Genomic DNA, 23240 nt, shown 5'->3' with positions numbered 1-23240 from the left:
TGGATTCATTCATTCATTAAGCAACCACCTCCACCACACCTCACGTACCCACAAATAAGCAAATGCATTCAGACTTTTGCACTTTGCTGATGATTGGGCAACAAAGCAAGAGAAAGCAGAGAGAGCGAGAGAGAGAGCATCATAATAGATACAGAGTGTGTTTCAAATTCCAATGGACATTTGCTAGGACACCCACCCAAATAGGTGGGCACAAACGCACACACGTACGCACGAAGGCGAAGGCAGCGCACAGCATCCTGCTTGAGAGAGAGTCAAATGAAAAGACTAAAGACTGATTACTTACTCCGTTGGTGGTGAACATTTAGTCCCGGATGAGATTTGAAGCAATAAACTTGAGTTTTATAATAAGCGTATATGTACATTTAGGCGAACCAATACTTATTTGCCTATTTACTCTCATATATTGCATTATTCTAAGTTAATTCAATGTGATTTAAATAAAATAGTTAAACGTAAATTAATTTGTTAGTGAATAGTGAATAAGTGAAATATGATAATTCATAGCCGAACTTGCTGAAAACTGAGTGAGAAAGTGTGGAAAAAAGCGTTTGAAAATTCGTTCGATTGCTGATGGCAAAGAAGGAAAAATGAGGATACCCGCAGCCAAGCCTAGCAGGCAGTTTAGTTAAATTAATGTTGGTGGTGGTATACATCGATATGTTAGTATGTACGGGTGCATGTGTATATGATTGGAAAAGTGGATTAACACAGAAGGTTTATGAACGGAAAATTAGAAAATTAAATCACAATAATTTAGTGATAAAAAGAAAGTATAAATACATGCGTACTTACTGCGTACGTATGTGTTGAGAGAAAGCCAAGTGAGGAAAGATTGGTTGAAAATTTATTTTCTTTAATGGCTAAGTACATACATGTGTATGCAGCATATTTTCAGCAGCGCCGATATCCAATGGTTTATGTAGTTGGGTGTTAGGGAGCGGCAATTTCTATAGGCAAGACAATCGAAAGTATGTGCGAATTCGTACAATACACTCACACACACACACACCCACAGGCACACACTCTCAACTGCATTTAACCCACAAACATGTGTGTGCACATGCATGTTTGTTGTTGCTGCTGCCACTAAAGAGCTGCTCCCGCTCCTGCTCCTGCTGCTGTTCCTGCTGCTGAGGTGGTGTTAGACTCGTCAATAGCAGGAGCATACGTATGTACGTACCTATGTAGGAGTATATGTGAGTGTGTGTGTGTCTGTGTAATGGCATGCGCGCGCGCCTGTGTTTGTGCAAGTGTTGTTTCCAGTGCTCTCATTTTGATTAACTTTGTGAATTAGTAAAGTGTGGCGATAGCAGAGCAACAGCAACAACAACAACAACAGCAACAACTGCAAATAATAAGAAAACAATATCAAAACATCACTTAAGACCACCGCAATCAACATCACAAATTAAGATTTGTACAACAAAAGTAAAACAACAACAACAACAAATCCATTGCATTATATATGTATGTACATATGCATAGTACTATGACAACAAAAGCAAAACAAGCAATCATTCACATCCGTATCCAGCGCTTCGTGTGTGAAGACGCGGTGTGAAGACGTAAAGGCGCGGTGGCTTGGTGGCGAACGTGTGACAGTTTGGCAGTGTGGCAGTAGGACACGGGACAGGAACTCCTTTATTTGCATGTAAAATGAACTGTCAAACTGTGGCGCTAACTAAAGCGGCAATGCGACGAGAACGCATGAAAAACGACAGGACTAACGATAAGAGGAATAACAGCCAGCTGCAGGCAAAAGTGTTGGCTGGAGCAGCAGCAGCAGTCGCAAAAGCATTGGCAGCGGTAGCGGGCACAACCACAGTCGCAAACCGGTAGGTATTTACTTATGTTTGTGTGTGTGTAGTGACCGCAAGTAGTACAAATAGTATATTTGTATTGAATATTTACAACAATGAAATATTACACATGCACATATGCAGGCGGGGCGCCTATTTGTAGGCTATTAGAAATGCATTAGTGAAAGTGGCATGTATTCAGCGAGCGGTGTATCTCACTGGAAAGAGGGGATAAGTGTGAAAAAATTGTAAACGTGAAAAAATAAAATTGAAGTGGGGTAAAATGTAATGGTAAAAAATTACAAACAAAAAAATGTAAATGTAATGCGGATTTTTAAGTAAAAAATCGAAGTTAGACAAAAAGTTAAATTACATAAAAAGCCATTTTACATTATCTGAAAATCATTATCAGTATCAGTTACAGCCACTAGAGCACAATAAATTTCTTATGAGCGCTTTTCTGGACGAATTGGGCGCTTTTAAATTTATTAAGTGGGGAGCCTGGTTTATGAGGTCTAAAAATTGCATCTCTTTGCGATTTTTTTTTTTTTAAGGAAACAATTAATTTAGCACTGCAAAGTTTTTTCTATCTTTTAATGAACATTTAAAAAGTATAAAAAAAATTTGTACTGGTTAAAATAAGTTGAAAAAAATGTTTAACATAGAAATTAGTAGAGCGCTGCAACGCTGGAGTTTCCAACTGGCGTACAAGATACAGCTCGTAATTATTATCTAAAGCAAAAAGTTCAAATGGATTTCTAATTATCATGATTTTTTATTCTAGATGAACTAAGAAAACTGAGAGAAATTCCCAAATTTCAACTTTTTGGAGGTTTTAAAGAAAAAAATGCCTTTCTATAAAAAAAAAAAATTCACTTCAACTTGGTATAAAAATTTTGTAAAATTTTGTTTAATCTATTTTGTTAGTTCAAATAGAAGAGAATTTAATACTGAAGGGAACAAGCTATGATTCATTTCAAAAGGTTCATTAGTTTTTTTTCATTCATGTACGCCAATTCAAAGAAATCATAAAAATGAAAAGTCGAGAAAAGAAGGTAAAGTTTGTACTATAGCTGTCTGGTCACAGCGTAACTACCTAACGCTCGCCTACCTTTGGCTTTGTATCTACGGAAATATTGAGAACTAGGCTCTGTAACTTTGTGTGAATATTCTGAAATATATTAGGAATCGCTTAAAACGAAAAAAAAATTGATTTTTTTGACCTTATAAACCAGGCTCCCCGCTTAAGGGGTTATATACAGTTAGAAGGCCGAAAAAAGACAAATTTTCCATAATTTTTCTGAGAAAACTTTTAAATTTATTGATCTAAAAATTTGTACACATATTATGTTATCTTTTAACTGTATTTTAAGACTTAGTATTAGTAAAAATATTTATTTGGAAAGGAGCCACAGCTGATCTACGGGAGCTTCTCTCAAAAAAGACGTTTTGCGGTGACCACTTTATCTCTGAGCTGAATCCTCTGAAATTAAAAGACCAAACAGATTTCGTTAAAGTAATGTTAAATCTAGTAATTAATCGAGGGAATAAGCAAAATTAAGTTTTTTGACAAAATGGCGGACTATAAAAAAATCGATTTTTGACCAAAATTTCGGCTTTAAATTGTTAAAAGGTAAGTAAATATCTTCTAATCGGTTTAGCCGTTTTCGAGTAATGTTGGTCACCGACTTTGAAAACACCATTTTGAGAAAAACGCGTTTAAAGTTTGCCTTGTACTTTCAAGACTCTGAAACACCTTTTCAAATTTGCGTGTAACTTCGAAAATATTCTCCGGAACGATATTAAATTTCCTGTGTGTATTCTTAAATATATGTACATTGAGGAAATGAACGAAAAAAATCGACTAACTGTATATAACCCCTTAAATCTAACGTGAGGCATTTCTCGGAGAGTTGTTATAAACAGGGTAGACCATTTTTTTTTTCTTCCTTTATTATTCCACTTGGGAACACAGGTCTTGAACAAAACATTTATTTCTTATTCGATTAATTGCTGTTCTCTTTGCGACATCTCACGTTTGGTTAACTGCTTCTAAATCATGAAGGTTAGAACGCCTCCAGGTATTTTCCTATTCCAACGCTATTCTGCTTATGCTTTCCTTCTTTTCCCTCTGAGAATGTGCCCGATCCCGATTCGGTGATCTACCACAAGTCCGCCTTTCGGATAGTGTTGCCATAAGACGCTGGCATCTGCTAGTTAGCGCAACATGGACCTTCTGAAAAGAGCATGGATTTTACAAATGCGTTAAATAATTTTATTTTAATTTTCTGTGAAATTTATCTTCCCAAATTGACGGCCAACGTCCAATTGCTGACCTAGCCTTACTATTTTCTGCGTCTTCTTCAGCACCTCCGTCAGTCGATGCTTTGCTACCAAGATTGTAAAAACTTTCAATATACTGCACCGCTTCTCTTTCGATTACAATGTTGTTGGGATTTGTATTATTGAGTCGCATTGCTATCGTTTTCTTGATGTTATTTTCCTGGAATATCTGTGTGAAAGCAGGCAAATATCGTTCGCGTAGTCCAGGTCATGTAGTTGGCGGGATAGTGTCCAAGTGATGCCACGACTCCACTTTTTCCACTCTCTGCATAACTTCGTCAAGTGTCCACATAGAGGCGTGTTTTTTTAATTATACGTTATTTTGATTATCACTATCAAGACCTCAAAGATCATTCACGCTATAGATCTCCACAGAAAGTCAGTCGCATATGCAAACTTATTTCCAATATTCTATGTTGTGTACCCCAAATAGTGCATTGGATGGTCAAGAAGTCAATGCATCCACAGAGAGTGACAGTTAAGTGTGAGTTCTGGAGCGAAGGCCCATCATTGGCTCATTTTTCTTTGAAAATGCTGCTGAAAACGCCCTTGCGGTTAAAGGTGAGCGCTACAAATTCGTCCTGAACGAATTTTTGTAGCCGAAAATTGAAGACGTGACCATGGGCGATCTTTGATTTCATCGGGGTGGGGCGCCATGCTACACAGTTCAAACCACAATAGGTCTTTTGCGCGCCAAATTCGATAGTCGTGTTATCGGACGCCTCGGCGATGTCAATTAGCCATTTCGAAGCAGCCGTTAGACGTTGTTAGACTTTTCTTGCAGATTGTCGTGATGGAGCGATTGAGATAGAAGTAGGAACTATTACCCAGGTGTTGGCGAACCGTGTTAACAGGATGCGGTATTGTGAAGTCGGCCGGGGCAGAAATTCCTCCCATAATGGGAATGTTTGCTCTTTCGAATAAGCCAATAATATACCGAAAATTACTGATGTTGATGATGATTAATTGCCATAGCACCGCACACTGGACGAATTTTTCCAGAACAAATGATTTCCATTGATTTCGGTTTATAGCTTTTGCCTTAACCTGTGCCCATGTCAGGGTTTCGTCTATACGACCAAGGTCATCTATATGGTTATGACGCTATGAGCTCCTTGAACGTCCTCTATTTGGTGCATTTGGTGCTTCCTGTGGATTCCTCTCTAAAGCAGTTCTGTTGACTTCGCGCGCCGGTTTGCGCAGCGTAAGTCCTATCCAGTGCCATTTTCTTTCACGAATCTCAACGTTTATTGTCCTTTACTGACATTTATTGAGTAAATCCATATTTGGGATCCAGTTTTCGGGTATACTGTTTCACAGTGCCAACCACATTAGCTGAATTGAGCGCTGTACCTTCTCTTCTCCAGGCAAAGCCCAAGACCATTTGACCCAAATAAGTTAAATTTCGACTAGCCGGTGAAAATTACGTTGCTCCAAAACTCATTCGGCTTGCTAAGGTATTCTTTAACATAGTTCAAGTTTTTACTCACATTAATATTTGAAAGAAGGGGCTCATTTCTAGTAGTGTAAGTCCTGCACAATAAATTTCTTATTGTTTGTTGGTGTACGTCCACATATGACGAATTTTTCAGTGATTTGACAAGATTATCTACAGACATTTTCGGATTCTCGCTTATTGAACGTATAATTCTTCGCTTATTCACATTTGAAGTAATTTTCAAAACTCTTCCAGTACCACATTTTCTAAGAAAATAATGATTTTTATTATATTATATTTTTCAATACATATATAAAATACTGTCGGCTTAAGTTTTTTCGAAATTTGACGCACACTTTTCCCTTCGGAATGGTATTTCATCATAAATTCTTTTAAATCACTCGATGTTTGCTTATTCATTCGATTCGTCACCAGTTATGATCCTCTGGAGCAAATTTGGGTCGTTGCGTCGCATTAGCAATGTTCATGCGACGCTGCGGTCCGTCTCATGCCCAAATCATTGAAAAAAAGCGAATAGCACGAGCCAATCAATATGTCTAGGTCCTCAACAACTTCTCTAACGGTGATTCGACGATTGGCCAATACCATTTTCTTCACTTCATTAATTTTTTCGTCTGTTGTTAAAGTGCTCGGGCGTCCAGCACGCTTTTCGTCGTTCACATTTTCTCGGCCTTTTGAGAACATTTTATACCACCAACGTTTATCGCTTTGGTCTAAAGTAGTTTCTCCGTATGACACAGTCAACATTCGGAATGCATACGCGCACTTAAATTCGTTTTTCACAAAAAAATTTGATTCAGGTTCTTTGATCCATATTTTTGAATAGTTAAAAATCGAAAACGAGCCGAAACACGTACAAGCAAAGCAGCTGTCAACAATTAACTGAACATGAAATGGCCGAACTCGTCGACATGAGTGAGAGACATGAGTACCAACATATCGCTACAAAAAAATTGAAATTCAAATATACGTAACTTGGGAAAATTCAAAATTCGCGATACATTTTGAACACACCTCGTATATCCTACACAAATGATTTCTTTAAAATATGTGAATAATTTGTTTACTCACATAAATTTGAATATTTTGAGTATTGGTGCCCCCTGTTTATTTTTGGTTCACTGTACGTCTGAATTTTGTTTGTTACTTCGTCCAAGTTTCCAAATTAACCACTATATGGACCACCCTGTGCTTATATTTATCATGCTAGAGAACTTTAGCGTATTAAAGCTGTGCGTAGTGGACAGAGACCCTGTGTTAGTATTAATTAGAATGAAAGCTGATTAAAGAATATCAAAATAACCGAGCTCGACCACAAATCTGGTCACCACTTCAGTATATTCTTTCGAAATAAACCAAAAGGTTCGAAGTCCGTTCCACACTACGCATCAAACACTGCGAAAAATGTGATCCACATTTCTTTGCGAGCCCGGTTAGTGCAAGCAATCAAAGCATTACATGAAAAAATTGAATGCACCAGAAAATTGGTACGATAGACATTCTCCAAGATATGGAATGAAGGGAAAATGTACACACTTGTACATACTCGTACTAACTGTACTAACTATTTAACAGTTGCAAAGCGCCATTCAAACTAACTGTATGTGTCACCTGCCCATGCGAAATCCGCAGTAGCGGCAAATACAATTTGAAGCATCGCATCGATCTCCATATCGGATGTATTGAATTGGAAATGAAGTTTCCGCAAAGAGGAACACAAAATCTAACTTTGTTCTAAGAAATTCAAGGAAACATCCACACATACATATGTATACAAGAACTATGTAGTCATATGTATGTATATGTAAACTGCCATTACAGTGAATTCACCTCATTTCTAATAAACCGTTAACAAGACGCGCCCAAAAGACTTTTAATATATTTACTAGTTTTAGATGCAAAAGTCCACTGAAAATAAGTAAGAAAGACCTCAAATCGATCCAGCTCAATGGGTAAAAAAGTGGAAGAATATCTCGCTAATGTTAAATATGGAGCCTCTTAATGGACACTCTTACTTCTGAATCTTTGTCTGCGTTCATACCATCGTTTTTAGACAATCTTAAGAATAAAAAAACTTTCGACTTTTCTGGACTCTGCTGTTAAATGAGAATCACACGATTTGTATGATATGTAAATTAGCAATTAGAGATATTAAATACATCAGTGATGATTTTTCTGCCTACGCTATTAGCTTAATTTTTCATGCAAGAGGAAGTCTTCTTAACCTAAACGCGAGACCTTTTAAGAATGTATTTACTTTTTACTGCCTGTACAGTTTGTAACTTGGGTGTCCCTCAAAAAAATCCAACACGCCATAGGCATCTGCCCAATTTATATTATAAAAATTCTCGTTTAGCGCATTTTTTTTAAGGGGTTAGGGGTAGTCAGAGGCCCGAAAAAATGATGATTTTCACGAATTTTTTTTTGCTACTTAATTAATTTATTTAACAAAAATAAAAACATAGCATAAAAACATCATGTTTTAACTTGACTTCACCAAAATTTCAAAAAAAAAAAAATTAATAATTGCAAAAGTTATCGCTGTTTGTGTGAAGCCCGTTTCTCCAGAAGTCCCTTGCGGTGAACATCACAAGTCCTTGCAGATTCATCTAAAACCAATCGGACAAGAAAAATTAGTTTTATTAATAGATAACCTTGTGCCTGATCGAAGCTTTTTTTTTTCAAAATGAACAAAATGGCGGCCTCAGAAAATTTTTTCCAGATTTTAGAAAAAAAACCAACAGTTAATTGTTAAAAAAAAATCGAAATTTTTGAAAAAAAAAAATCCTTCGATCAGGCACATGTTTTTTATGTTTTTCAAAAGCTGTATAAATTTTATTGAAATCTACGTAGCGGTTTTTAAGTTACAGTGTTCACCAGTTTGAAAAACATAGTTTTGAGAAAAACGCATTTAAAGTTTTGCTATCGGCTCCGGAGCGGCCGAGCGCCCTTTGTTAATTGTTGAATAACTTGAAAAGTATTTGTCGGATTCACTTCAAATTTTTACACAATATTTTTAAAACATTATACTTTAAGAAAATGCAAAAAAAATCGATTTTTTGAAAATTCTGACTACCCCTAACCCCTTAAAAGACGTTAGATCTACCTAAAGTTATAAATAGCTTAAATGGCTGTGATTATAGAGCTTTTCATAAATAAATATTTATACTGGTGTCTCAAATATAAGGAAATGATTTTAAATGAATTTTCATAAGTACTCATTTGAGTTTAGATCATAATATTTTGTGTGCACTGAAGTTCTAGTTACTTTGGTATTTTATAATAAAACTCTTGTAGCTGAATCCTTTAAACCAAAAATGAAGAAACATGGGCCATTATATAACTATTTTAAATTATTCCCACTCATAACATATCAATGCTATAGTCGTACGTTCTACTAGTTATAAGTACTCATTGTATATATATGTGCATACAAGATGAAGCCCAAAATAAACAAAACTGTGCTACAATAGAAACGACAGGAGCTTTGTTCTGATATTTATTCAAAATAGTCCTCTCTGGCCTCGATACACTATTTTGCACGATCTAAAAGCTTTTCGAAAGAGTGTTTTTGGTCATTGGCAGGATGTCCTTCAGGATGTCGGTATAAGCCTTTTGGATGACCTCTACGGATGCAAAACGTTTTCCTTTCATGGCCAAATGCGATTTTCCGAATAGGCGGAAGTCACAGGGAGCCATATCAGGTGAAAACGGTGAGTGATTGATGGTTAAAATGCGATTTATAGTCAGAAAATCAGTGACAAGAGTGGATCGAAGAGATGGTGCATTATCATGCAATAAGCGTCAGGTTTCTCCTTCACGGTATTCAGAGCGGATACGACGAATGCGATGCACCAAACGCTTCAAAACGCCAAGATAGAAAATTAGTTTGACCCATTGGCACGAATTCCTTATGGACAACTCCTTTGAGATAGTAAAAACAAATAAGCATCGACTTGATTTTTGACTTCTGCAAACCGATTTTTTTTGGTGGTGGTTCGTCTGGGGCCTTCCATTCGGCGCTTTGACGTTTAGTTTCAGGTTCATGTTGGAAACACCACGTTTCATCACCAGTTACAGTGTCGTAAAGGAAGTTCTCGTCTTTTCTCGCCTCGTTAACACTTTCCCTGTCCGCTGAGTCACATATGGCTCAGGAAAAGTGCGCCTGATAAGCACTGATACGTTCCACATGTGTTTCATGAACGTGCAGAAGCAAAAATGTCCCTCTACGCTCATGGACCATATGTGTTTCAGGTTGAAATACCCTACATTACTAAAGCTATGCTATGACTACAAAAACACAAATTATTCAAAAAACCCTGTTGGACTTGTCGGTCAATTTTGCATTTTTGTATTGGGACAGGGAACGTGTTAATGATGTCTTTCGAATGTTGAATTCTAAGCAATTTTAGGTCCTCAGTTAACTTGTGCGGAATGAAACGTGCACAGTCCTTTCGCAAGCCCAAATGATCAGTTAAAATGCGATAAATCTATGTTTTGGAGATATTCAACTCCGATTGCATGAATTTCGACTATGATTTCGGTTCATTTTTTATAAATTTACGAACAATTTCGATGGAATTTTCGGTGATTCCTGATTTTAGGTGGCCCGTATGTTCAGAGCTTGAGAATTAAAACTGATAATACAAAACAGAAATATTGTTCAAATGAAATTTTATAATTTAAATATGATATCTGGCGTATGCCAACCAATTTTTGACTACTTTTTCCAATAAATATGGGAAATAAATCTAAATGAACCCAATCAGCAAAAATGCGACGCAAAAGATGGTAATTTGGCTTCAATTCTTGCACGAGCTGTATTTTATCGGCACGTAAACCAAAATCATTACTTAAAAATTTCCGCGTAGTCGAAGAACAAAGACCAACAAGCTCAGAACGACGACGAATCTTCTTCAACTCTTCGCTCTATGAACTTCGCGAACAGATTTATTTATTTTTTTTTTTTCAAAGTAAATTTCCTCAATATGGAAGCGGTGTTCTGGCGTTAAATGATTCGCGATGATTTGCCAAATCTTACTGAACAGAAATGTCAACACTTTGCGAGCTGAGCAAAAACTCCCTTTATAAGTGATGGGCGTGGTTTTTATCCGATCTCAATAAGTTTTATTTCGAATCTAAACGATGCGTGCCATGTTTGGACAAGCTTCATTAAATCGTTAACGAGATCCTCGTTTTTATCGAAAAGTGGGTGTGGCACTTCAAATTTTTCAAAATTTCACTTGCGCCCTAATTTCTTTCTCAGGTTCATAATATCTAACAATTAAGAGTATTTTTTTTTATATAACACAGTTATCACGATTTTTTTCTTTTTGGAATATTATCATTGTATAGGAAGTGGGCGTAGTTATTGACCGATTTCGCGCATTTTCAGTGCCAACCTATCTCGCACAGAGAATAATGTGCGTACTAACTTCCATCGGAATGCACAAATTTTTACTCGAGTTATCAATCGCACGGACAGACGGATGGACATACATACTCGTACATGGGCAAATCATTTCACCATTTCATCATTCTGAGCCTTTGATGTATACCTATATACGGGTATGTATGTATACCTATATACGGGTATGTATGTCTATATATTAATAAAACGGTACATTTTATGTACCAGAAGGTATAGTCAAAGGTTCATGAAAATATTTAGTTATGGTTAATAAAAAGTTTTGAGTTTCATATAGCTATGGTCATATTGGTGGTTCCTACATTATTATTATTTGATACGGTTTTAGGGAGGAACGAAGGGCCACAAAAAATTCCTTCTATTCAGATCTGTTCTGTACCAGTCTCTTAGCTGCATTCCAGGTTAAATTCAAGGCGCGCGTTTCCAAATCCAACAATCGTCTCCAAGTGTGCGATGGTCTTCCTCGTTTATGGCTGCCTTAGGGATACCACTGAAGAGCGGCTCTTGTTTAACATCACATTGTCTGCAAAGGACGTGGTCTATCCAACCCTGTTATCTCTTCTCAAATCTCAGGGAGTATTGGATATTGCTAAGTTATTCTCCACAGATCAACACTCGTATTGCGTTTGGTCAGAAGATTTCAAGGATTTTGCGAAGGCATTGGTTAGTGAAAATTTGCAGCGCGTTTACCTATATCACCCGCTGTTGCATTTCACGTTTCACACGCATAGAGTCAAGATGATTTGACATTAGAATCAAAGATCTTCAGCTTTATGTGTTGTGAAATATGTGATGCTCTCCAAACGGGACGTAGGGAGCCAAATATTGCTAGAGCTTTTCTAATGCATCTTTTGTTGTCTTCGCCCATAAAAATTCATCCGCTGTTCGGAGGCGGCGTAAGATTGTATGGCCCTCCATTTGTGGGGAAACATGACACACACTACAAATGGGAGGAGGAGCTCGGAGCCCCAAATAAAAGAGGTTACCAAAAATTGGTCGTAGTGCCGTCTAGATGGTTTCTTGTGTATTTAACACAACAAAACTGGCGCTAAATAATTTGTGATCTAACTTTCCTAATTATCTTGCTTCCCTTAAAAGTGCGCCAATTCTTATTAATGTTAGGTGCAAGCTTCCCAATTGGATCACAAATACGATATCTGTAAATCTTTCGCCTCCAGCGCAGCCTAGCGGGCCTAAACAAACGTATAAATCTTGGCCGGCATGCTCGCAATAACTCAACAAATTTTCATTGCAATCGGTTGAACCGTCTAGGTAGGTAAGTAAGTATAGTGGTTATCAATTGAGGCCCTCTGTGGGCCCATTGTGATACGACCAGAGCTGCCCCCTCTCCTCACTCTACATTGTCCTCATTGAACCAACCTGTGGCTTCAATATATCTAACAAGGCTCGTTATTATTAAATTGGCTACTTCTGCCAAGTTATTCAGGGAACTTTTTCCTAAAATATTGAACCTTCTATCGAGAGCCATGCACCAGCATAGAAAGTCTTCTTCTTCTTCAATGTCGTTACAACTTCTGCAATAGTCGTTATAGGGTGGTCCCAATCTACTGGCATGCCTACCAATAAGACAGTGCCCTGTTAGAACCCCAAGAAGATTTCTCATGCCATTCCTGTTCAGTTTCAACATTCTACTTGTTGCACAGGTCAGGGACTGAGTCCATAGCCCGTTGGCAGCTCTGATAGTGTGTTTGTCTATAAGCATCTTACAAGTTGCTAAATGTATAGGTACTATATGTTCGCTTTGTCAGGTTGAATCGGTACCCAATCTCGCTAGTTCATCTGCTCTACAGTTGCCTGCTATGCCGCTGTGACCCGGCACTCAAAGCTGGTTTATTGTAAAGTACTTTGATAGTTCTGTCAAAACTTCGATGCATTCTTTTACCGTCTTCGAGTTAATATTAGGTGATTGTAGTGCTTTCAGGGCCGATGGACTATCTGAATATATATGGGGCATTCTTCGCCAACCGGACACCCCCATCTGCCCAGAACAGTTTTTATAAAAAAAAATTTTCCCTATGCCGAAATAAAAGCTTATGTCATGTACTTTAATTTGTCATGTGGCACTTTTTAAATATTCAAGATGGGCCTACTTTTCTAAAGGGATTAATGCATCGATCTCTTCTCGATTTTCCCGACATTTTTTAGGCGATAATAGTTCTGAAAAGAACTGTTTGACAGGTATTAGATATTAATTTATTCTTTCAGAATTTTTTATAATAATCTCCAGACAGTTTAACGATTAAGACATATACAGAACTTGTGCTGTCAAAAAAACTGTTAAACAATGTTTTACGAAGTTTAGCGATATCGACAACAGATGCGATATAAGTTCTAAAAAGAACAGTTTGACAGATTTATTTTTAATAGTTTATTCGTTTAGAATTTTCTATAATTTGTTCAAATTATTTCTGTACCGTTTGACATGTGAAATACATCAAGAACTAGTGCTGTTAATGAAACAGTCGAACGTTGCACCAGAATCTCTCTCTCTACTTTTCTTAACAAACTACTTCATTTTTTTTTGGTGTTTTCCAACATATTTGTCAATATTCGTCGTCCATCTTGAATATTTAAAAAGTGCCACATGACAAATTAAAGTACATGGCATAAGCTTTTATTTCGGCATAGGGAAACATTTTTTTTATAAAAACTGTTCTGGGCAGATGGGGGTGTCCGGTTGGCGAAGAATGCCCCATATTTATTTCTCTTGTGGTGAGAACACTTTTCTTTAGGGCCAACAGGTCTTCCGATAGCCAGAATTTCAACTTGAAATACACTGCAGTGATCCAGTAGCCGGAATGAAATGATGGCACTCATTTTCTCAGAGCGAAGGTCACCGCCTACTTATTCATTTAGCTTGGAACCATCACTATAGGTACTGAATCCACTTCTATTGTCCATTACCCCATTGTCCCAATCTGTTCTCGTTGGGAAAGTTGTGGTAAATGATGTATTCACATACAGTTCTACTGAGTTACAAAAGTCTGTCATTTGATCAGTCTAAACGTGTAGAAATTACAAACACACAAACAAATTTCACATATAAATATTTTTTTTTAATTTTTGTAAAATTTGTTTTATATAAACTTTTACATCTTTTTTATTAAATTTTTAAATTTTCAGATCCAGTTAATGGGTTGTATATTCGATCGCTTAAGACAAAGCTTAATCATCTGGGTACTTAGCAACTACAGCTTTAATTAAAGAACAACAGCAATACATTTGCACAAAACTATCATAGAACAAAAATACCTGTAGAAATCATAAACGCAAACGCAAACAATAAAATCAAAATGAGCGCTTACGATTTGGCGAGATTGGCGATGCCAGCCCATGGGCCACCAAGCATATTGGAACCGCTAGCACCTTCATTCCGCTCAACGACCACAACGACGACAACAACTACGACAACCACCACGACCACGACAACTTTAGCGCCATCTGTCTTCTTCACCGTTATGCTGGACAATGTCACAACGGTGATTATCTTAGATAACGAAATAGCACAAAATCAAACGAATGCCACAGGCTTTTTCGAACCCAAGGGACCACGCTACTCGGTCTCCTCAATGGTGATAATGGGCATAATTGCCGCCATACTCAGCATACTCACTGTGGCGGGGAATGTTATGGTTATGATCTCATTCAAAATCGACAAACAACTTCAAACAATCAGTAACTACTTTCTGTTCTCGCTGGCAATCGCCGATTTCGCCATCGGACTCATATCAATGCCACTTTTTGCGGTCACCACGATTTTAGGCTATTGGCCACTTGGTCCACATATCTGCGACACTTGGCTGGCACTGGACTATTTGGCTTCGAATGCCTCCGTATTGAATTTGCTAATCATCAGTTTTGATAGATATTTTAGTGTCACCAGACCTTTGACATATCGCGCAAAACGTACCACCAATCGAGCAGCGGTCATGATTGGCGCTGCTTGGGGCGTAAGTCTGCTGCTGTGGCCACCTTGGATTTACAGTTGGCCATATATTGAGGGTAAACGCACCGTACCGCAATACGAGTGCTATATACAATTTATCGAAACCAATCAGTACATTACATTTGGTACGGCGCTGGCCGCTTTCTATTTTCCGGTGACGATTATGTGCTTTTTGTACTATCGGATTTGGCGGGAAACGAAGAAACGTCAAAAGGATTTGCCCAATTTGCAAGCTGGCAAAAAGGACTCTTCAAAGCGTTCGAACTCAAGGTACGTAATATTGAAATGTACTACTTAAAAAAAGAACTTACGCCTGAATCGCTGCAGAAATTTGCGTTAAAAAATTTATAGTTTTAACTTTATAAAGTTATACTAACCCTTTGAGGCCCATTTCAAGCAATGGTGTTAGTTCATTTAGAAAATTTCGTTTGATCATGAATTTTACATTTTTTTTTTTTTTTAATTTTAAAAGCAAATTTTTAATGCAAAATCAAGAGAAAACTATTGTAAAAAAAATTCAGAAACAACCTCTTCACAAGCTTTCACGGAATCAGGGACTGCATGCTGCGTAGTAAGTAGGAATAATCTTGCATCTCAAAGGGTTAAGTTTATTAAAGATAAGAAAAAATCGAATTGCGGCAACTCAGCCTAATTAATTAGTTTTTAACTCGAAAACAAGGGGAATCTATTAAAGGTGGTGGCAGTAGCCCAGCTCATTTGTTTTTATCCCCCGCGCTGTAAATTCGAACGTCAGCATAAAATTAAACTACGAGACGGCCCAGAGCCCGTTCTGTCACTCCCTTCTGCAGCCATAAAAGCCACGGTCAGCAAACGGATTACTTCAGCCCACAAGCGAGCTTGGCAGGCTGAGAGAGGCTGCACATGGACAAAACTGATGTTACCTGTCATGTCACTAAGCAGAGGCGGCTGTAGGCGGCTGGTTTGAATGATGACAGCCCATTGTCTATGGGCAAAGCACATGGAAAAGGTGGGCATCTCAGACAGTGTACTCTGCCCAGCATGTAGAGAGGATGTTGAGACGGCGGACCACTTTCTGTGCGTCTGCCCAGCCTTCGCTCGAATCAGGATTGAGCCCTTTGGCACTGATGTGGTAAGAAGCGACCACCTTGGCTCCTTGGCATCAAAAAATCTACTCAGATTTCTACGGAGGTCGAGTAGATTTAAAGAAAATTAAAAAGGGAACCCGAGTGCAGTACAATGGAGTGCTGTACTTGTTAGTCTGTCCCAACAAAAAAAAAAAACAAAAATTAATTACATTCAAATTTGTAATTTGAAAATTAAAATTCTGTAATGAATTTGAGTTCAAAAGGGCTTCTGTAAATAAATAAAATAATGAGAAAGTGCGCAATTTGTTTTGAATAAATAAATCACTTCTTTGTTTTCTACTTTGACGTTAAATTCCAATGCACAAAATGTTGTTGTACCCCCACATTTAATGAATTCGCCTTACTTCAAAAACATCTCTCAAATAAAATGGCTCTAATAAAAAGTCGTGAAGTAATTTTGTTTTTAATGAGCTTAGACCTCAACGGGTTAAATACTTTTTGGAGCAAATTCCTGCGCGCGGATTTTATCTATTTTTTTATTTATTTTTTTTCACTACAAATATTACTATAACTTCTAACTCATATTTTTTAATCAAATCTATGTAAATTTTTTTCCTGCAGCGATGAGAACACCGCCGTTAATCACACTGGCATGTTGTCGTTTGCCCATTTGGGTGCTGGTGATCATGACACTTGGAGGCGTCCAAGATCTGAGTCCTCCGCCGATGCTGAAAGCGTTTACATGACAAATATGGTCATCGACTCTAGTTACCATGGTCTGCATTCACGCAAATCGAGTGTAAGCTTCATTTGTTCGAATCAAATTCTAATGCATTTATAATATTGTATAATAATAGAGTCTCAGGAGACTCTTGAAATGTATGTAACCTAATGAACAGGGTTGCACTTTTCATTACACCAAGTGTATGCCGTTTATATAATTCATATTTTGTTCTTTCAACAGATCAAGAGCACAAATACCATCAAAAAACCATATTCGTGCTTTGGCGGCATCAAGGAATGGTGCATTGCGTGGTGGCATTCAGGACGTGAAGATTCCGATGATTTTCCTTATGAGCTAGAGGAACCTTCAGATTTTGGGTAAATAGCCGCTAAGTATGTAAAATGTTTAAGTAAGGGAGAAGTGTCAGAAAGAGTGAGAAGTGCTCAGGCTCTCAAAAAAACTCCGGAGCCTTGGCTGCTGTCGGTACAGGTGTTCAGAGTCTATAAAGCTAACGAATATTTCATAAGGGTGTAACAATTGATAACGAATATATTATACCTTTACCACAACACCAACAACAAGTATGGTTGACAAATGTGGTTAATTTATAGGGATATTTATTTTAATTCCAAGACCTCTGCGTTACTGTATGGTATGGCTGCAGCACCTAGGAATCCTCAAATATCATCCTAATTATTAACCTGTTTTTATAGATTTCCTTTCGACTTGTCAAATTTATTTGGAAACTTACCATGCGCTAGGTTCTTTGCCGATGATACTCTTTTGAGGCTCAAGTTCTAACATACATAAGAAGCCAATCTGACGGATTTGGAGTGAAGAAAATTTCGAAGTCAGGTGCCGTTAACTGTGTTTGTGACAAATGGACTGCTGGTATCACTGGCCGCTATTTTTTTATAAAGACTAAACAAAAACAAACCACTGGAGAAAAATTACCGTGTAACCATTCATAAAAAAACACGAAAAAATCTTTTTGGTTTGATTGACTGAACTACTATTTAATCATACGTAATAATACAGGGTGGCTGATGAATTTTGCTACATTAAGAAACTCAAATAACTTTTTTTTTTAGTGTATGGAATTCATTTATTTTTTTTTTCAAGTTGAAGGTCATTAAATTTTATTAAATGTAGCTTAACTAGTTTTAAAAATAATTGAATTTAAATGCCCCCCATGCTCGTTCACACAAGTGCGGCATCTTAGTAAAAAGTTGTTCATTGCTGCTTTGAGAGTTGCGACAGGAATAGCCGCAATTGTTGCCCGAGTGGATTGTTTTAGTTCATCCAAATTTGTTGGCTTTGTTTTATAAACTTCTTGTTTACAAAAACCCCACAAGAAAAAGTCAGGTGCAGTAAGGTCAGGCGACCTGGGGGGCCAACGAAATTCGGAGTTTCTTGAAATCAGTTTATTGGGAAATTTTCGTCGCAACTCTGTCATAACAGTCTGGGCTATGTGAGACGTTGCCCCATCTTGTTGAAACCACACAGAGTTGAAAGGAATTCTCTTTCGGCGTAGTTCTGGATAGAAAAATTCTTTCAGCATTTTCAAATAACGGTCTCCAGTAACCGTAACGGTGTGACCATTTTCTTCAAAAAAATAAGGCCCGACAATACAGCGTGAAGAAACCGCACACCACACTGTCACGCGAAGAGGATGCAATTCCGTCTCCTGGAGTATCTGTGGGTTAGAAGTACTCCATATTCGACAATTTTGTTTGTTCACATTGCCGTTTAAATCGAAATGGGCCTCATCAGACATGAAAAGGCAGTTTAACATGTTTTGGTTTTCTTCCACCATTTGCAGGATCTTCTGGCAAAATTCCAAGCGAATCAACAAGTCTGCTGCATTCAGTTTGTTAACCATTTGAATTTTGTATGGAAATAAGTCTAAATCTTTGTGCATTATTGTTTGCAAAGACTGTCGGCTGACACCAAGTTGAGCAGATAAGCTTCTTGTTGAAACCCTTGGATTGCTTTGTATAGCTGCAGCTACAGCAGCGATCGTTTCCTCCGTCCGAACTGGTGGGTTTCGATGATAAGGCCTTCTTGCGACTGTTCCTTGCTCAGCAAAATTATTCACCAGTCTCATTATGGTCCATCTGCTCGGGGGATCGCCGCCAAACATCCGCCTGTACTCTCTCTGTACCAAAACTACGGACTCCAGTGCGTGATAGCGGCGGACTATCCAAATTCTTGTTTGCGTGTCCCAGTTATCCATTTTAATAAATTTTAAAGATCAATCTGCAAATTAAAACAAAAATGGAACAGATAACTTAAAAAGACAAAAAGTTATTCAATTTTTTTTTCGTAGCGGCTTTCATCAGCCACCCTGTATATAGTAATAAATAATAGAGCAGGCAAATTTAGGAATCAGTATTCTTTGCACCAACAGAATGTGGAAGGCTTTGCCAATTTTATTGGTACTTAACATCAAAATTATTAATCTAAAATTAAAAGCTATTACTATTTAAATGTTTTTCTGCAAGATCAAGTGAAACTATAGATTTTACACCGTAATGCTGCATATTCAATTATCTCATCAATTTAATTTTTGACAGGACTCTAAAATTTCAAAGGAATAAATAAAAAAAAATGGTTTTAAATATGATACCTACACCCACTCTATGAAGTTGATAGGATTATCAAACAAAGCAGCATACATCTAGTTATTAAAAACAATTTTTTTGTTTACTTTCCACCAGAACAAATGTAGTACAATTATATCCTTTGAAAAATTGATTCTTAAATATCATTCAAATTTCCTAATGATTTTTTTTTAATGACATATATTTTAAATGTTTACATTTTATACAGATAGATGGTAAAGGTGATGTAAGATATCTAATAATGTCCGGCTCTGGCGGCTAGGCGCTTGAGATTCCTTAGAGTGCCCTTTGGGGATGGCTTGAGGACACTCTCCAGCCTAGATCCCTTTTCTTTCCTCCACTACATCAACAACACTTGATGGCTGTAGATGGTTTTCTCTTCCCTAAATTTTTTCGCAGGTAGTGGCCGAAATTATGGTATCAAAGCGGCACGTACCTAAGTGCTACTTGAAGTGTTTCTATGGTACTCTTGCCATCTACCTACCTAAGATATCTAATTTTCACGCTGTGTCAGCCATCTTCAAATACTTAATACATCTGTGATGCCCTTTCGGAAAAGCTACCTGTTATTTAGGCACAAATTCTAAAGAAAAAGCGCTCAAAAGCATAGGCATGAAAAGTTTTGCTAAACAAGTTAGAAGGCAATAAAAGTTTTGCCACAAAACGTGGGCAAAAGCGGGTTATTGTCCCAAAAGTCAAAATGAAAAGGAAAGAATGGATAAAATTGTGCGGCAGCTTTTTATCGAAATTCTGCATTGCTGCAATAAGCCCGAGACAGAACATCCTTCGGTTGATGCTTCTACGCAAACAGAGTAAATCCTTGAATGATGTGCACATTTTACATTACATGCTGTCTTATGGGGTTAGGGGTAGTCAGAGGCCCGAAAAAATAATGACTTTCAATAATTTTTTATTTTTGCTAGTCAATTGCTTTATTTTACAAAAATAAAAACATAGCATTAATACATCATGTTTCGCCTTGACTTTAGCAAAATTTCAAAAAACAAAAAAAAAAATTAATAATTGTTAAAGTTATCGCTGTTTGTGTGGAGCCCGTTTCTCCAGAAGTCCCTTGCGGTGATCATCACAAGTTCTTGGAGATTCATCAAAAACAATCGGACAAGAGAAATTAGTTTTATCAATAGATAATCTTGTGTCTGATCGAGGCTTTTTTTATTTTTCAAAATTAACAATATGCCGGCCTCAGGAAATATTTTCAGAGCGAGGAAAAACCGACAATTAATTGTTAAAAAAAATTGAAATTTTCAAAAAAAAAATCCTTCGATCAGGCACGAGTTTTTCATGTTTTTCAAAAGCAGTATACATTTTATTGAAATCTACCAAGCGGTTTTTAAGTTACAGTGATCACCAGTTCAAAAAACATAGTTTTGAGAAAAACGCACTTACAGGGTTGCCAATATTCGATGGGCCCATCTGGCAACCCTGTGTCTTTTGACAGAGACGTCAGATCGCTTAACGACATACCGCGTTGGAAGCGTCAGTCCAAGCAGATTTTTACCATGGAGCAGTACACGCCACGCGAATTGTTGAAATTTACATTCAAGAAAGAAGTCAATTGTGAAAACTCAACTTGCGTATAAAAAATTAAATAATGTGAAAAGTGTGTCTTCTAAGAACACCATTAAACGTTTGTATGAAAGTTTTTCGACTGGTGATGCTCTTTCTAATCCAAAGAGGCCAAATCAAAACCGACCAAGGCGTCGCCAAAGACATCCCAAAATCGCCGTTCTCAGCAGTTGGGCATTGCTCGGATCACTTTACAACGAATTATCTGCATTGATTTGCATTTATTTCCGTATAAGATTCAATTGACGCAAAGATTGTTGCCTGCGGACAAGCCTCGTCGATTGGAATGGGCCCAAAGAGTCATCAAAATCCGTCGGGTCCGTGGAATATGGGCAACCCTGTACAGTTTTTGTTTCTGCCCGAGCGCCCTTTGTTAATTGTTGAATAACTCGAAAAGTATTTGTCGGATTCACTTCAAATTTTCACACAATATTTGTAAGATATTATGCTTTAAGAAAATGCAAAAACAAAAAAAAACAATTTTTTGAAAATTTTCACTACTCCTAACCGTTTATAAAAACGTAAAAAAATGGTTCAACTTTTCCTTCTTATTATATATTATTATTATTATTATTATTATTTATATTATTATTATTATTATTTATACAATATAACCCTAACTTAAATAGCTTACAGGCTACTGGGGCTTTCAGTGCCTTTCCTATGATATAAATTATACGTAATAGAAAATAAAATTTATGAGAACATGAAAAACTGAGTATGCAGTATTGCTACACAAAAGCACAGTTTCACGTGCATATGAAATTTTTCCTGGATAACAAAAAAAAACTTGACTTTTGTAGCCTGGTGAAATCTTTCACTCATTAATTTCTACTCACTTCTTGACCCATTACAGATGCACTTCGATGAGTGTGGTGCGCGACAACTACTCACTTGGCGGCAGTGGGTGTGGTGTACGTCCGCCGAGCATATTGCTACCCGATGTCTCACCCACACCCCTACGCCCGCCCATGACACCACTCACCCAATTGCAGGAGATCTCTTCCGCTTCGGGAGCGCGAGATTCGCGTTCCCTACCTGGCAATAATCGCATCGGTTCGCGTTCGGTAAGTCAAGATTCAGTTTATACAATACTAATACGGCTGCCCTCGGATGGGGCCAGCGCTAGCAATGGGCCAGAGGCGCCATCAATCAAAATGATACATGAGGATGTGTCACTACCAATCATAAGTGGACCACCAAGACGGCCACTTTCGTCGCGTGATTCCGAATACAGTTTACCATTGGGACGGCGAATGTCGCATGCTGCACACGATGTGCGCATTCCACTCAATGCGAAAATCATACCTAAACAATTGGGCAAGAATATGCATGCCACGTCGCGTGCTGCGGCCAAGAAGAAGAAAAAATCACAAGAGAAGCGACAAGAGTCGAAGGCAGCGAAAACTTTATCGGCCATCTTACTAAGTTTCATTATCACATGGACGCCATACAATATACTGGTGCTAATCAAACCACTCACCACATGTTCCGATTGCATACCCAACGAATTGTGGGAATTTTTCTATGCGCTTTGCTACATTAACTCAACCATAAATCCGGTCTGTTATGCACTCTGCAATGCATCCTTCCGCAGGACATACATACGCATACTTACTTGCAAGTGGCACACACGCAATAGGGAGGGCATGACGCGAGGTGTGTACAACTGAGTGAGGCCTGCCGAGGGGACAATGATGCGCCGGCGGGAGGGCAATGCGGGTCTCTTTGAATTGAAGCAAAATTCAAAATTTAAAACATAATAGAAGTGAATGTACGAAATATGAGTAAAAACTTGTGGCAAACTTGTGGGTGCGGGCAAATGAAATTGAGAAAATATTTATTAAAGTTTGTATGTTTAAGTATTGTAGTTTAGATATGGTATTTACATATAATTAACATTATGTAAGAATACATACATAAATACATACATACATACATACATACTTGCATACTTACATACTTGTATACATACAATATAATGTGAGCAGTTGGTCATAGGTTTGTTAGAACCCCGACTTACGTGTAGACATTCGTATATATTGAAATACATATTGTATCACCTAGATTAACCATATTATTTTGGCACCAACAAAACTGAAAACCAAAAGAAAACCACAAGAAAAACTATAACTAAAATAACATTTAACCTAAGGACCTTAATAAGGATAATTGTGTTATCTGAAGAGACTTGATTCCTTTATTTTTGTGTATATTTTGT

General features: G+C 37.5%; 1 protein-coding gene across 1 annotated transcript; it reads left to right on the top strand.

Moving 5' to 3' along the window:
* Positions 1-1597: 1597 nt before the first annotated feature.
* On the top strand, positions 1598-22869 carry LOC129244977 (muscarinic acetylcholine receptor DM1). Its single transcript, XM_054882909.1, has 5 exons — positions 1598-1856; positions 14195-15287; positions 16706-16883; positions 17049-17185; positions 21876-22869. The coding sequence occupies exons 2-5, from the start codon at positions 14365-14367 to the stop codon at positions 22690-22692; spliced, it is 2055 nt and encodes a 684-aa protein (XP_054738884.1). The 5' UTR covers positions 1598-1856; positions 14195-14364; the 3' UTR covers positions 22693-22869.
* Positions 22870-23240: the final 371 nt, after the last annotated feature.

This window comes from Anastrepha obliqua, chromosome 4 (genome assembly GCF_027943255.1).
Source record: "Anastrepha obliqua isolate idAnaObli1 chromosome 4, idAnaObli1_1.0, whole genome shotgun sequence".
NCBI lineage: Eukaryota > Metazoa > Arthropoda > Insecta > Diptera > Tephritidae > Anastrepha > Anastrepha obliqua.
Note: the sequence above shows the minus strand (reverse complement) of the source record. Positions and strands in the feature narration are given on the sequence as shown.

Bases quoted from the DNA above. Each gene is read 5' to 3' on its own strand.
- LOC129244977 (XM_054882909.1), top strand. From the start codon at position 14,365: ATGAGCGCTTACGATTTGGCGAGATTGGCGATGCCAGCCCATGGGCCA. The intron at 15,288-16,705 runs GTACGTAATATT...TTTTTCCTGCAG, and splicing joins TCAAAGCGTTCGAACTCAAG to CGATGAGAACACCGCCGTTA. The intron at 16,884-17,048 runs GTAAGCTTCATT...TTCTTTCAACAG, and splicing joins TGCATTCACGCAAATCGAGT to ATCAAGAGCACAAATACCAT.